The 15920-nt window shown below is 45.0% G+C and overlaps 2 protein-coding genes across 6 annotated transcripts in view; one reads left to right on the forward strand and one right to left on the reverse strand.

The window, feature by feature from the left end:
- Nucleotides 1-8: 8 nt before the first annotated feature.
- Nucleotides 9-1861, forward strand: IMP3 (IMP U3 small nucleolar ribonucleoprotein 3). Its single transcript, XM_069971319.1, has one exon. It carries the CDS (start codon nucleotides 104-106, stop codon nucleotides 653-655), a length of 552 nt encoding a protein of 183 aa, XP_069827420.1. The 5' UTR covers nucleotides 9-103; the 3' UTR covers nucleotides 656-1861.
- Nucleotides 1862-8605: 6744 nt separating this feature from the next.
- The window catches only part of COL16A1 (collagen type XVI alpha 1 chain), a 150924-nt gene continuing 143609 nt past the window's right edge, over nucleotides 8606-15920 (reverse strand). For all 5 annotated transcript variants that reach the window (XM_069971325.1, XM_069971322.1, XM_069971323.1 and 2 more), the window contains 6 exons: nucleotides 15537-15581; nucleotides 15260-15451; nucleotides 14460-14526; nucleotides 14151-14327; nucleotides 13839-13916; nucleotides 8606-12469 (listed from right to left, as the gene is read on the reverse strand). In XM_069971325.1, the coding sequence (XP_069827426.1) occupies nucleotides 12273-12469; nucleotides 13839-13916; nucleotides 14151-14327; nucleotides 14460-14526; nucleotides 15260-15451; nucleotides 15537-15581 (756 nt within the window). In that variant the 3' untranslated portion in view covers nucleotides 8606-12272. The remainder of the gene's footprint in view (nucleotides 12470-13838; nucleotides 13917-14150; nucleotides 14328-14459; nucleotides 14527-15259; nucleotides 15452-15536; nucleotides 15582-15920) is intronic.

Genomic DNA, 15920 nt, shown 5'->3' on the forward strand with positions numbered 1-15920 from the left:
GACCGCGAGGAATTGTGGGCTATAAAGCGGAAGTGCCGATTGGCTGCGCTGCTCACACGTGTAGTGCCGCTGTATACACTGCTGGGAGCGCTCCACCGGCAACATGGTGCGGAAACTGAAGTACCACGAGAAGAAGCTGCTGAAGAAGGTGGACTTCATCAACTGGGAGGTGGACAACAACGTGAGCGAGCTGCGGGTGCTGCGGAAGTATCGCGTGGACCGGCGCGAGGACTACACCACCTACAACAAGCTGAGCCGCAGCGTCCGCGAGCTGGCGCACAAGATCAAGGACCTGGACGAGAAGGACGCGTTCCGGGCGCAGAGCACGTCCCGCCTGCTGGAGAAGCTCTACGCCCTGGGCCTCATCCACAGCAAGCAGAGCCTGCAGCTGTGCGACACCGTGTCCGCCTCGGCCTTCTGCAGGAGGCGCCTGCCCACCGTCATGGTGCGTCTGCGGATGGTCCCCAACCTGAGCACCGCCATCACCTTCATCGAGCAGGGACACGTGCGGGTGGGGGCCGAGGTGGTGACCGACCCCGCCTACCTGCTCACCCGCAACATGGAGGACTTCATCACCTGGGTGGACTCGTCCAAGATCAAGAGGCACGTGATGGAGTACAACGAGGAGAGGGACGACTTCGATCTGGGGGCCTAGGGGATAGACCCCCACTATGGCCGATCTTCAGGGCATAGCCCCCCAACTATGTCCGATCCCCAGGGCACAGCCCCCCAACTATGACTGATCCCCAGGGCATAGCCCCCCCACTATGGCCGATCCTCAGGGCACAGCCCCCCAACTATGACTGATCCCCAGGGCATAGCCCCCCACTATGGCCGATCCTCAGGGCAATAGCCCCCCACTATGTCTGATCCCCAGGGCACAGCCCCCCAACTATGTCTGATCCCCAGGGCACAGCCCCCAACTATGTCTGATCCCCAGGGCACAGCCCCCCAACTATGTCTGATCCCCAGGGCACAGCCCCCCAACTATGACTGATCCCCAGGGCACAGCCCCCCAACTATGACTGATCCCCAGGGCACGGCCCCCCAACTATGTCCGATCCCCAGGGCACGGCCCCCCAACTATGTCCGATCCCCAGGGCACAGCCCCCCAACTATGTCCGATACCCGGGGCAATAGCCCCCCACTATGACTGCCAAGACTCTGCCCCCCACTATATGGTGTACAGACTGATCTCTTTGGGACTGTGCCCCCTGATCTGCCCAGTGATCGTTACAGGACTCTGCCCTGTGTACAGACTGATCCCAGGACTCTGCCCCCCCACTATATGGTGTACAGACTGATCTCTGTAGGACTCTGTCCGGTGATCTCTGCAGGCCTTTGGTGGTCAGCCCAGTGATTTCTGCGGGATGCTGCCCAATGATCAGCCCTGTGATTTCTGCGGGATGCTGCCCAATGATCAGCCCTGTGATTTCTGCGGGCCTCTGTCTGGTGATCAGCCCTGTGATCTCTGCAGGACTCTGCCCTGTGATCTCTGCAGGACTCTGCCCTGTGATCTCTGCAGGACTCTGCCCTGTGATCTCTGCAGGACTCTGCCCTGTGATCAGCCCAGTAATCTCCGCAATACTCAGTCCAGTGATCTCTGTGGGCCTCTGTCTGGTGCATTTTATAGCATTTTTGTACAGTTTATCCAGTTGCTATATCTCATTTTGTATTTTGCCTAAAGGAAACCTTTCCTGTAGAAAATGCAGTCCAGTCGGCAAGCATAAAGCTATAGAGCAGGAGGAGCTGAGGCGACTCGTTTTGTGGGGAAAGTTCCAGGATGACTTTTCACTTATTGATGTAAACCTCTGGGCTACATGAATACATAAAGAAAAATATGGACATAGTTCAAAATTCATCATATCTTTTTATTTGCAACATTTTTTAAAACAATACAATAAAAAATAAAATTCATAAAAAGATAGTAATAAAAAAATGAACAATACCATATGAAGGAATATAAAAAATGACCGTGCAGTATAGATATAAAAGACTAAGGTGCTGAGAGTATCCTTTGTAAAGTGCCTGCTATGTCCCTACACATGCAGAAGTACTACAGGGAACTTGTAAACATTTGCTCAGTATAGATATTACTCACTCATCTTTACTGCAGCGGCTGGAGCTGTCCCTACGTACGTTTCGCCATAGCAGGCTTCTTCAGGTAGGAAGTTCCCTGAAGAAGCCTGGTACAGCAAAACGTACCTCCTCTATCCCCAACCCCTTTTTGTGTATACCATTATGGGCTAAAGAGTCAAGAGGGCGATGTGTGCAAATAAAGAGAGCTGTCACAGAGTAGGACCGCCTACTTGACAGCTTATTGATAAATGAGTAGTTATCCAACAAAACTATCACTCTGATCTTCCTTAACATGATGCCTGCAGAGTGGACTGCACTGTAAGTGACAGGTTCAGTGACTCACGCTGGGTCTGCCTGATCTGATGTCCAAAAGAATCTAATGTAAATGGGGGGGTTGGTCCAACCCCCTAAACCCACACTTATCCCAAAGACTGGGATGTAATCGCTGCACTCACATCTATAGACATCCTTTTCCTTCTCTGTCCAATCATAAAACAGCAAAACCCCTCTTTGCTATCCCACTATGCTGATGAAAGTGCACTGAGCAGGACTCTGCTGGCTGGTCATTTATACAGTACATTACAATAGATGGCATGTGGGGCAGAGGAGGTTACTGATGCACTAATGAGTTTGGAAGGTGCTATGTGAGAATAGGAGCATGAAGGAAGCCTGTGCTCATCGGGGGGCCTGCAGGTACACAGCTCAAGCTTTCTTTCTGGTTCTCTCTTTCCTGCACAGGCTTAAAAGTACCAGGAAATGTCATGTCTATGTGCATTTTGATGTTTTTTTTCTCCAGGTCTTCAAAAGAAAAACTGGAATCGCTTGGAGGGGATAAAATGCCTACAGTAATTTACACTAAAATAAGGAAATGCCAAAAAGAAGGGGGGGGGGGGGGGAACAACAACTAGATTTGTGTCTCAGTATATGTTCCCATCGTACTCTAGATCAGCAAACAAAATGGCTGAGAAAGCTATGGGGGACTGTGGGAACATATATTTTTACCTGCAAATATTGTACCTACAATAAGAATTACACACCTCTTGTTTCTTTGTAGGTGGGAAAACTTATAAAAACTGGCATTGTATCCAATACTTATTTTCCCCACTCTAGGTATGGTGATATAGGGCATACCATGTTATGAAAAATTTAAAGGGAACTATCAGCAGGTTAGAGGAATCTAACCTGCTTATAGTGCCTGGGACGCTGAGGAGGAAGGTATGTGTGTCTTACCTTCCTCCTCGGTGCTGGTCCCACGCTGTTAGAGTAAACTCGCATTCTCCGCTCCAGAGCACCCTTAGGAGCACTGCCACATCATCTGCCCCATCCACTCCATTGATTATTATTAGAAGGGGTTGGCCAGATGACGTGGCACTGCTCCTAACAGTGCCCCAGAGGGAAGATTACTCCGACTAACAGCAGGATCAGCGCCGAGGAGGAAGGTAACACACATACCGTCCTCCCCAGCGCTATAGGGGTCTATCAACAGGTTAGATTTGTCTTACCTGCTGATTGTTTCTCTTTAAAAACCTATGTGTAAAGTAGGATGCACGGGACACTTACATACAGTAAAAGGCTGGTTCACGCCTGTGGTGCACTGTTGCATGATTGCTTTGTTTCCTGATGACAAATGCCCATAGTCTCCTTTGAGAAAATGTGTGCCAAGAGTACCCTTATGAGAGAGTTGGTCTGGCGTACAGTATAGACCGCTGCTTCAGCTCTTTGGTACTTCAGCAATATTTGTATGCATCTGCTAATATTAGTCGTAGTAGCAGAGAGTGAAACTCTCAATGTACAGCACTGAAAACAAAAATTTAGTCTGATTTTATAATTTTGAGTGTATTGATTGAACGCTTTAGGCGGCCGTGAGGTTGGCGATTCATTACTAGGCTAGATGTTATTGCTTAAAAGGTTGAATTAATTCAGATTTATTCTACTGATTTTCATAAACATTTTGATATCTCCCTGTTTTGTGGGTTATACTGCCACCGTGTGGTACTTTGCTTAGTTGCAGTCATTTTTAAAGTTTTGCTCATATTTCCTGAACCTCATGTATCTCAATCACTTCCCCACTTTTTCTAATACCTCTAATATGTTTTGGAATTGTTGGAACAGAAGCCTTTCAAGCTATAGTTGAAAAATGCTTTCTACTTTTCCACATAGAAAATTGTTACTCGGTTATGTCAGGTCTAGCCTAGCATACTTCAGTAGGTGCACTATAATTCACAATATCTACACACCAAACGCACTGCCTTACTAGTAGATACTGTGGTTCTGCTTGAAGCTGTTTCAGTATTATTAAAGGGGAAGTCCGGCGAAAATTTTTATTAAAGTATTGTATTGCCCCCCAAATACAAATCACCAATATACACTTATTACGGGAAATGCTTATAGCATGGTGATGTCACTTCCTGGATAAAATGGTGATGTCACAACCTGACTCCCAGAGCTGTGCGTGCTGTGGCTGCTGGAGAGGATGATGGCAGAGGGATGCCCAGTGTCCCTCCAGTGCCCTGTGTCCCCCTGCTATCATCCCCTCCAGCAGCCACAGCCCGCACAGCTCTGGGAGTCAGGTCGTAACATCACTATTTTACCCAGGAAGTGACATCACCATGTTATCCAGGAAGTGAAGTCTTGATGCAGTAGTAAGTGCAGGGAAAAAAGCACTTTATAAGCATTTCCCGTAATAAGTGTATATTGGGGATTTGTATAACTTTTGCAGGGCAATACAATACTGTAATAAAATTTTTTGTCTGACTTCTCCTTTAAATATACTTCAGTATTTTATAAAGCCATTTACAGTAAAAGTAGCTGTTTCCACTGGGGACACCTACATGATATATATAGCGCCTTTTTTGTGTTATCTAGGATTAGAAAACCAACTTCTTCTAAAAACAGCGCCACACCTGTACTCAGGTTGTGTGACGTATTGCTATTTGTTTATTTGTCTAATATATTCAAACAGGTTTTCCTAAATTCAGGCTGTCATTCTTGAGTTTATATCAGACTGGACTGGAATAAATGATGGTGGAAATGAAAGCACACTAAAAGTACTGTGTACAGAACAGTTTTCAACACCAGACAATGAGCCTGTAATGGTGCGTTTACACGTAACGATTATCGTGCGAATTTGCGCGATAACGACCAAATTCGAATGATAATCGTACGTGTAAATGCAGCGAACGATCAAACGACGAACGAGAAATCGTTCATTTTGATCTTTCAACATGTTATCAAATCGTCCTCGTTCGCAAAAAATTAGCAGATCGTTCCCTGTGAACAGTCGTTCGCCGATTTAACCAATGTGTAAGATAGGCTTAAAGATCGCGAAACGAATTTTCCGTACGATATATCGTACCGTATAAACGCTGATCGTTATGAAAAAAAATCGTTACTCCGACATCGTTAATCGTACGATCGGGCCAATTATCGATTCGTGTAAACGCACCATTAGGGATGAAAATAACAGTGATTGGGACTTTAGATTCTCTTAAAGTGGCTTCCACACAAGGATAATGTAGGGCAGGGATGGGAAACCTGTGGCTCTCCAGCTGGTTGCCAAACTACAATTTCCATCATTTCTGCAAGGCCAAAGCATGGGCTGTCCAGGCATAGGAATTGTAGTTTTGCAATAGCTGGAGGGCCACAGGTTCCTCATCTCTGATGTAGGGGATTATTAGATGCAGGTCCAATCAGATTGCTAAGCCGATGCTCACAAGACACTTTTTATTAGATAAATCAGAAAGGAGCTAGTATTATCGTTATAGCAGGGACTTAGAGTATACTGTATAACATGAATCCACAGTGACACTTAACCAATTTGCATTTCGGCCACTCCTAAGGACATTGTCAAAGTCGTCCCTGATTTACAACCTGATTTAACCCTCTCTAGTACGAGAATCTGGACTTTAAAGCAAGAGCTGCTGGGTCCCCACCTTAGGGTGCATTTACACAGAGAGATTTATCTGACAGATTTGCCAAAGCCAGGAATGGATTGCAAAAGAGGATAAATCTGTCTTTCCTTTATGAGCTGTTCACTGGTTATTAGTCTTCCTGGCTTTAGCTTCACAAATCTGTCAGATAAATTTGTCTGTGTAAACGCACCATTAGGAGTAGTCCCAGTATAGCAGAAGGCCACCAGGTCCCCATTTTAGGAGTGGTCCCACTATAGCAGAAGGCCACCAGGTTCCCATTTTAGGAGTGGTCCCACTATAGCAGAAGGCCACCAGGTCCCCATTTTACGAGTGGTCACACGGCCATCAAGACCATGGTGTGAGCTACTGAAGGCTCAGGCAGAAGTAAAGTCTGGATACAAGTGGAGGTCAAATAAAGGCTGAAGTCAGCAGGAGGCCACTACATCTCCACCTCAGGAGTGCTCCCACTATAGCAGGAGACCACCACGTCCCCACCTTAAGAGTGGTCCCACTATAGCAGGAGGCTACCAGGTCCCCACCTTAGGAGTGGTCCTACTATAGCAGGAGGTTACCAGGTCCCCACCTTAGGAGTGGTCCCACTATAGCAGGAGGTTACCAGGTCCCCACCTCAGGAGTGCTCCCACTATAGCAGGAGGCCACCACGTCCCCACCTTAAGAGTGGTCCCACTATAGCAGGAGGCTACCAGGTCCCCACCTTAGGAGTGGTCCCACTATAGCAGGAGGTTACCAGGTCCCCACCTTAGGAGTGGTCCCACTATAGCAGGAGGCTACCAGGTCCCCACCTTAGGAGTGGTCCCACTATAGCAGGAGGCTACCAGGTCCCCACCTTAGGAGTGGTCCCACTATAGCAGGAGGCTACCAGGTCCCCACCTTAGGAGTGGTCCCACTATAGAAGGAGGCTACCAGGTCCCCACCTTAGGAGTGGTCCCACTATAGCAGGAGGCTACCAGGTCCCCACCTTAGGAGTGGTCCCACTATAGCAGGAGGTTACCAGGTCCCCACCTTAGGAGTGGTCCCACTATAGCAGGAGGCTACCAGGTCCCCACCTTAGGAGTGGTCCCACTATAGCAGGAGGCTACCAGGTCCCCACCTTAGGAGTGGTCCCACTATAGCAGGAGGCTACCAGGTCCCCACCTTAGGAGTGGTCCCACTATAGCAGGAGGCTACCAGGTCCCCACCTTAGGAGTGGTCCCACTATAGCAGGAGGCCACCAGGTCCCCATCTTCCAGATTCTGTTGCCAGATATAGAAGTAAAGGAAAGCAAACGTTGGCTGTGGGGCATTGGATTTGACTAAGCTTAGCCAGTGCTGTATTCATGTAGTTGGTTTGAAGCATTATGATGCCTTTACAATTCCTATATAACGCTATATTCACGTTTTTTTGTTTTTTTCAGAGATTTCTGCAAATGTAAAATCCTTTTCATAGATATGAATAGGTTTACTGTTTTGTGCCATTCAAACAAATGAGACAGTCAAAGTCCATGAATTAATTGTATTTCTGCAGTTTCTATTCTTATGGGACAATAAATATGCAACGTGTTATAATGACAGATGAGGGCAACTCAGCGTTTGATTACCGGTGGCTGAAGAAGTTGAATGTAGATCTAGGGAGTCCGGTGCCACATGGATACAGCCATAGGCCATCGGCTATATCCATCTTTTCACGGACACCCTAGAGCTACATCCAACTTCTTCAGCCACCGGTAATCAAATGCTGAGAGTTCAGGTGTTAATGAACCCGAACATGCTCAAGGTACACACATCTCTAGTCTAGACCCGTCCCTGCCTGGATTGTGGAGAAATAATGGAATCCCCTTTGTGGGTCATCTGTTTTGTTAGAAGGCTCAGGGGCTGCTAAGTTATTCAGTGCAAGAATCCTACATACAGCTTATGTAGACCTTCAGCTTCCGGAACGGCTGCGAGTATGACATAGACGGGGGGAGAATGTTGGTTTTCCATGCCGATCCTTGACTTTAAAGGTTTCATTCATACGTTTAATTCATTCATTCATACGTTTTATAGCCATTAAAGAATATACTTTGGACCAGGGCTGGCGTCAGTACAGGGCTTACCTGAGCAAATGCTGGGGCCCAGTGTTATAATGTTCAGCCGCTCACTGTAGTGCAGGGTGAGCGGCCTGAACATCAGAAGACACAGGAGATGGAGCAGGACCTGCACAGAGAGGGAAAGGGTATAGGACCTGATCACATGACCCAAAGGTCCTCAAACTTACAGTATGGAAAGCAGCCTGACACGGAGGCAGAGGAGAAGACTGAGCTGTAAGTACTGTGTGTCAGTGAGTAAGGTCAGTGTCTATGTCAGTAATGTGTGTTTTTGTATGTTTGTGGTGTCTCAAGGGATTGTGTATAGTGTGCGGATAATGAGGGGCCCACTGAAGCTCCGTCGCCCGAGGGCCCGCAAATTCCTGGAGCCGGCCCTGCTTTGGACAACACTGCATATATATATATATATATATATATATATATATATATATATATATATATATATATATATGTGTGTGGCAACACACAATTCTGCAGAGCACTTTAGCAACAACCACATTTCCAGTAGGTCAAAAACCACAATAGGAGCCAATGTCCAGAATAGTATAAATTATATTTGATTTTTGTAGTGGAACAAGTATCTACATAACAGTTCTCTGCACAGCAACGCATTGGTAGAACATTGGTATACAGCTGATACACAAATACCTCCGGAACAATGAAACGGACTGAGAGCAGGTGGTCACAATAATAGTATTCTAGAGAACTGGTAACACCCAACCAGGGTATATGGCATGAAGAGGAAGAAGAAGAAGAAGAGCACAAAAACCTAACAGGAGGGAGGATCCATCTTGCTATAAGAAAACAAAATTCTTTTCCTAAATGATTTTACAATGACAAAGAGGTCAACGAGGCATACAATGACATGACTGGCAAGACATAGGCTAGGTATGGTACATCAAGGTAACAGCATGGGTATTGATACAGTAAATGTATAGGAGTAGAACGTTTTCAGAACAATTTGCTAGCTTATATTGATCATGATTGATACAGGTTCTAGATTGTTTCTGTTGTATTGTGGCAATTATAGGGAATAAAAGCAATGTACAGAAAAAATTTTGGTTCTCCTTTTAATGGATTGCATAGTTTTCAGCATGGGATTTACATTGTGTGAAGCTGGCATTAGGTGATCTACCAAGGTACCTGGGTCAGGGACCTTTCTCCAGATGCCCCAGTTCCCCCATAATAGTAATAGCAGCCACAGGTAGTTACTTATTACATTCGATTATTAACCATATGGGAATTGCAGATCTAGAGTTACTAATTGTTTGAATCTGTTAAAACTTTATAAGTGGCCTAACATCCAACTTTACTAATTCCCGTAGATCAGTAGTGGGGAACCTGCAGCCCTCTAAGAGTTGCAAAACTAAAATTCCCATCATATCTGAACAGTGAAAGCTTTGGGGGTCCAGACATGATGAGAATGGTCTCACAACATCTGGAGGATCACCGGTTACCTACTCATGCTGTACATCTAGCTCTCATCTAACGTATGGTAGGGAAGTCCTTGAATGTCCCTCTACAACAGGTGCTTTGGGAAAACCAGCCAGTTTAGAACTAACACATGGCATTGACTTTTTTTTTTTTTTTTTCAGAAGTAACCACTATATGGCGACAAGGGTCCTTTAAGATGGGCAAATTATTGCCTGTTATGAGATCCAATCCTATAAAGGAGTCTTTACTAGAGAGGAGCGCAGCTCAAGCATGCTCATGGCCCTCCGGACCCGGAAGTCTCTACACTTGATTACTGGTTGCTGAAGAAGTTGGATGCAGCCCTAGGAGTCCTGGAAAAGATTGGATACAACCTATGGCTGCATCTATCTTCTTCAGCCGCCGGAAATCAAATGCCAATACTTCTGAGTTCGGACAAACTCGAGGATGCTCGAGTTGCGCTCATCTCTAGGCTTTACCCATGCCAACTGGTAGGAGTGATCGGCTGCACAAACAATCGCGTGACTATTTTAGCCATTGTTCACTCCCATTATTGTTTGTCTGCCAATCCCGAAGCCTTTTACAGAGGGCCAAAATCAGAAAAGAAAGTTTTTAGAAATGTTCTGTTTAGGCTACTGTATATTCGGCCTTTGCGGAAGGACCTTTAGGAGAACCATTACGTCAATAGCGACAGCGCTGAAATGAATACTTAGGGCACCAAATGAATCAGAATCTTTTTTGGGTGGTTTATTTCTTCATGTTCTGATCAATCGTATTGATTTATGTCTTTGTACAATGTAACACTAGCATCTGAGGTAAAAATGGTAAGGCGAGAAAGAGACATGAGAGGAGAGAATGTATCTGCCGCACTTACAGGTAGTACAATATTCATTCATGGAAGATCAGTTCAATATTGAGAAAAACTGTGTTATCATTGACAATTTATATGAATGCTAGTGATGGGCAACATATTTATTTTACACTTGGATATATGGGAGCACTGGCCTTCCCATTGTAGTAATTCCAGAAAAAAAGAGATAAGAAGTAAAGAAGAGCGAACCTCGAGCATGCTGCGGCATTTAATTACAGAAGAAGTTGCATGCAGCCCTGTCCGGAAAACATGGATACAGCCATAGACCATATGCTGTTTCCAAGTTTTCCAGGACTCCCTAAGGCAGCATCCAACTTCTCGGGTTCAGACGAACCCAAGCATGCTTGAGGTTCGCTCATCTCTGATAACATGAGAAGCTTTGTATAAAAGTATCAAATGCAAAGACCAAACACTAAGGGAAACGTTCTGATGGTCATTACTGAATACTGCAACTACCCTGAAAACAACTATCATGAGGTAATGTATACTATGATCTTAACACAATGTAAACACATTTTTATGCTATAACCTATCAGGATAACAGATTCAAAAATTTTCTGTAAAGTACTCAATCTAACTCCTTAGAGGAAAACTTCAGGTTGACTTTTCAAGACTCTTCAATCTAGTGTTGAGCAAACTTCAAGAAAATTTCTGGCTTCAGCAGCTTCTCCAAACCCCCATTCTCAGCATTTAACTCCCTGTATCTGGAACAGTTGGATGCCACCCTGGGGAGCCCTGGAAAACCTAGATACAGCTATAGGCCATGTTTTCCAGATGGTCCATGCTCAGGCTGCCTCTAACTCTTTAGATGGGGGGAGTTATATGCCGTGTGTTCGGGTTTAGAAAAGTTGCTGAACCTGGAGACTTTCGCTCTGAGAGAAGTTCGCTCAATGATTCCAACATTGGAGGCAACAGTGACTGCATTTGGAAGAAGTACTAAGAAGTCACAGAGACCACTGTTTAGTGCTACTAAAGTTCACCCTAAGGCTGCATTCACACGTTCCGTGAAGTTGTTCGTGCACACGGATCCATGCGCATGGACAAATTTATAGCCCACTGCTTTGTATTGAGATATTCAGATGTTCAGTGTTTTCACGGGTCCCCGATCTCTTCCGTGAAAACATAGGACATGTCATAACTTAGAGCGGAAGCACGGCAAGGTTTCTCCCATAGAAAACAATGAGATCCATGTTTTTCACGGATGTTCATGTATGTGACATCCTTGTACATCCGTGGAAAACACAGATTTAAACTAGTACACTACAATTTTAACCAGTCCCTGAAAAACACGGACGGTTTTGCACAGATAACAGATGTATTCATCCATGGACCAGGAAAAACTGAACATGTGAATGCAGACTAATTGTAATCAAACAAATCAAAGGATCTCTAGAGACCATAAAAGTATGTATGGTTTTTAGGCTTTGGGCAGTCAAGCTTTCTATGGAATTTCCCTATACGAGCTATAAAGTTATCACCATACACTTTATTTTATTTACCTGTGACTGGGAAATCAGAATGGTCACATAGACAAAGTAAACATAAAAAATGTAAATTAAAACTGTTTGAACAAAGCACCGGGATATTTCTTTTTTTTTTGGCAATGAGGTGTACTGTGGAAATGCATTGATGACAACACTGGCGGTAAAGGAAACAGAAGAGTAAAAAAAAAAGTTATAAAGTAATGCAGAGCCTACTAACCAATAAAAAAATAAGAAAAACCTATACAAGGTGCGTGGACATATTTTTCTCCCTTGATGCATCGTCTTGATACAGAACAATATATAGAAATAAACGTATCAAGAAGTCTGCAGATGGTCACTCTGGTAAGGAGGGAACACAACTGTTTGAACATGATGCAGTAGACGGTTGTTGATGGTCGTAGGATAAAGGGCTCTTATCGTCCTGGCCCCTTCATACTCTTTGGTTGGTATTCTTGCACTGACATCATGCTGTAACAGTCTGAAGGGTTGCATCTCCCATCTTTCCCTGTGTTACCTTTTGGTCCTGGTTGTCCTGGGATGCCAGGAATTCCTTGTTGTCCCATTGCTCCTGGTGGGCCCAATTTGCCATAACCAGGTGGACCTTGTGGTCCTAAATTTTTAGGAAAAAATGTACAAAAATATATTAATGTACCAATGAAAACTTGGTGTTTGTGTTAGTCTGTGTATATACCCTAACACATAACCCCACGTTATCGCTGGTTGTATATATTGTATATAATAATAACTTTTTGCACAGCTGAGCCCTTTCACTGGATCATGGACCATGATCCAGTAGACCATTTAAGAAGCAGAATCTAACCTGCTATCTCCTTATTGTGCACAGGGAGCTAAGGATGGCTTCCTTTTTCTGCTATTAGACGTTTGATCCTTATGCTAGTTAGATGTTTTGGTGCACTGGGGGCTGGACTACTGCCCCCAGTGCACCAGTCCGCGTGTGAGGGTTAATCAGGGCACTGCGGGTGCACCGTAACGCCTGACATAGGGATTAAATCAGACTCCCCTCTTCCAGGCTGGGCTGCTCTGTGGTGAGTCTGTCCATAAGATGACATTGAGGACCATGTGCCCCGCCCCCCTGTGTCCACCACTGAGCCTGTATGTGTCTATGGAGGACACAGGGGGCGGGGCATGGTTACATGCTTTTCCATGTCAGCCATTTTATGGACAGAAACAAAACAGAACAGGGCAGCCCAGCCTGGAGGAGGGGAGTCTGATGTTAGCTGTATGGGGTACACAGAGAGCTGCTGTCAGTATATACAGTGAGAACAGTTGCTATTACTCTACACTGACCTATTTTACTATAAAGTCGCCAACCTCTTTAATGAGTGCCGATCTGCTAGATTGGTGCTCGCTTACTGAGCTTGATTATCGCGCAGCAAGGGCTTTGTATATATAGCGATGTCTGTGCAGCCTTTGCTTTTAAAGTGTGAAATAAAAGTTCTTACATTATCTCTCCACTCTCCCTAGTGCTCTCCTCCCTTCTTCAGGAGGGATTTCCCCTCGCAGGCCATCCGTGGCCTGCTGCCTTCCCAAGCATGTGTTTTTAATAGAGATGAGCGAACCTGGAGCATGCTCGATTCCATCCGAACCCGAACTTTCGGCATTTGATTAGCGGTGGCTGCTGAACTTGGATAAAGCCCTAAGGCTATGTGGAAAACATGGATATAGTCATTGGCTGTATCCATGTTTTCCAGACAACCTTAGAGCTTTATCCAAGTTCTGCAGCCCCAGCTAATCAAATAACGAAAGTTCGGGTTCGGATGGACTCGAACCCGAACCCGGTTCGCTCATCTCTAGTTTTTTACTTATTGCAGATGTGATGCCACAGTATATCATTTTTTTTTTTAATAGTGGTTTCCTCTTGTTCCCCTTTCTTCTATGTAAACCATGCTTTGCATTTGAACATCAGTTTGACGTAGATTATTAACCCTTTTGCAGAATAAAATAACAGTAATTAATACCTGGAGGCCCAGGAGGACCCACGTCACCCATGGTGCCAATACCATTTGCTCCTTTGTCTCCCTTTGGTCCTGGTTCACCTACAATAATCCAAAAATTGCATACTTTTAATTGAAACCCTATAAAAACGTAGTTTGTCAACAAATAACATACTTTTTGCCCTTACTATTCCATAAAATCTAGACATACCGCATGCCTCCATTCACAAATGGAAATATTATTCAACAAAATAGGTATAAGGTATAAGGTTTGGTAGAACAAGGTACTGTATATTTTAGTACTGTACCAATTCAATGTATTCACAATAAATATACCTCTCATTCCGGGGACTCCTGGTCTTCCCTCGCGTCCTATCTGACCTGGAGATCCTGGTGCACCTGGATTTCCTGGCCGACCTGGTGCTCCATCCTTTCCGGGAGGACCGGGCCTTCCTGGCATGGAAGCCATCTCTACTGGCGGCTGCATTCGCGCGGCGTAATAAGCCATCCGTTCTAGTAAAACAAGCAGCAGTTACACGAGAAGGGAAAGTCTGGCCTGTTTATAAATTGTATAAACTGTATAATAAATTGTATAAATTGTGAATATTGGTCTCCATATCAAAGTACATGCAGAACAGACCGTACCATCAAAAAGCCTGAGCATCTCCTGACGAATCATCCTTTTAATCTCATCATAATTGATAGGGTCTGCCTGTTAGTAGAAAAAGTTTATTTTACACAGATGAAAAGAAAAGACTAGCTGCAGGAGTTTTTCTAAAATGACAACCATGATAAGTGTTAAGGCCCTATTCCACGGAACGATTATAGGCCGTATTTGGCCGATATCGGCCGTTACAGCCGATAATCGTCCCGTGGAATAAAAGGCAACGATCAGCCAACATCGTTCATGTTGGCTGATTGTTGCAGTCGTTTGTTTTATTTAATGCTCCGTGGAATAGAAGCGTCTACAGCAGACACTGCTATATGCTATGGGCTGCCCGGGCGATCTAGCTAGCAGTGAGCGGGGAACAAGGAGCTGACAGCGCTCGTTTGCATCTCCAGTCGGCCCGTGAAATAGGGGCCTTAGAGATGAGCGAACCTTGAGCATCCTAAGGTTTGTCCGAATCCACACACTCTGCATTTGATTACCATTAGCTGAAGTGGGATGCAGCCCTAGGGAGTCCTGGATAAAGTGGGTATGGCTATGGCTGTTCCCAGGACTACATCAACCTTCTGCAGCCACCGGTAATCAAATGCTGCATGCCTTCTCTAACTATAAGCCATCAATGGGTAATCATGTTTGTGGTGGTCTGACCCCACTTATTCCACAATCAGAAGAATAAACCAAGTGTTGTGACAGCAGTAGCACTCATATCCATATAGTTGTGTCCATTCATATGTGCCCATTAGTGAGAGCTCTTGGGATCTGACACGTTATTGCTTACCGATAATCCAGGTGATCCTGGAATTCCTGGAGAACCAGGTGGTCCAGGAGGGCCACCAGGTCCTCTCTCTCCAGAAGGTCCTCTTGGTCCCACAATTCCTGTAGAACTCTTCCCATAACCACCATCTCCAGGTGGCCCGGGCCTTCCCCTCTCTCCTTGAGGACCTGAAGGACCTGTTGCTCCAGTTTCACCCTTAATTGAGAAGGAAAGGAATAAAGAATTAAATATTATATCCAAATTAAATGCCAAACAGAATTAATGCAAGTTGTCTTTTTACCTTTTCCCCTGGGGTTCCAGGAATGCCAGGCTTGCCAGGTGGACCCTGTTAAAGAAGTAAATATAATTTATGGAAGACTAAAAGACAGTTATTAGATTAACCTTCTGCAGCACTGTGCTAGATATTTATGGCCCAAGAAGGTTGTACTTGCTGCTCAGTGGCATGCATATAAATCTACAATGTGGGTAGGGCGCCATATAGGGCTAGGTCCACTTTGCGTTAACAGAATCCATTAGACATATATGTTGGAGGGAGTCCCCAACATATAAGTATAACATATGCCTATGACAGATACCACATAGTGTCATAGGCATGTTATAAAACTATATACTGCACAGGACAAGTCTTTTTACAAGATTCAGCTGAATAGAATAGGGTCCATAA

The sequence above is a fragment of the Dendropsophus ebraccatus genome, chromosome 5 (genome assembly GCF_027789765.1).
Source record: "Dendropsophus ebraccatus isolate aDenEbr1 chromosome 5, aDenEbr1.pat, whole genome shotgun sequence".
In the NCBI taxonomy this organism is placed as follows: Eukaryota; Metazoa; Chordata; class Amphibia; order Anura; family Hylidae; genus Dendropsophus; species Dendropsophus ebraccatus.

What these genes read in the sequence shown, in the direction of transcription:
- IMP3 (XM_069971319.1), top strand. Translation starts at nt 104, where the DNA reads ATGGTGCGGAAACTGAAGTACCACGAGAAGAAGCTGCTGAAGAAGGTG.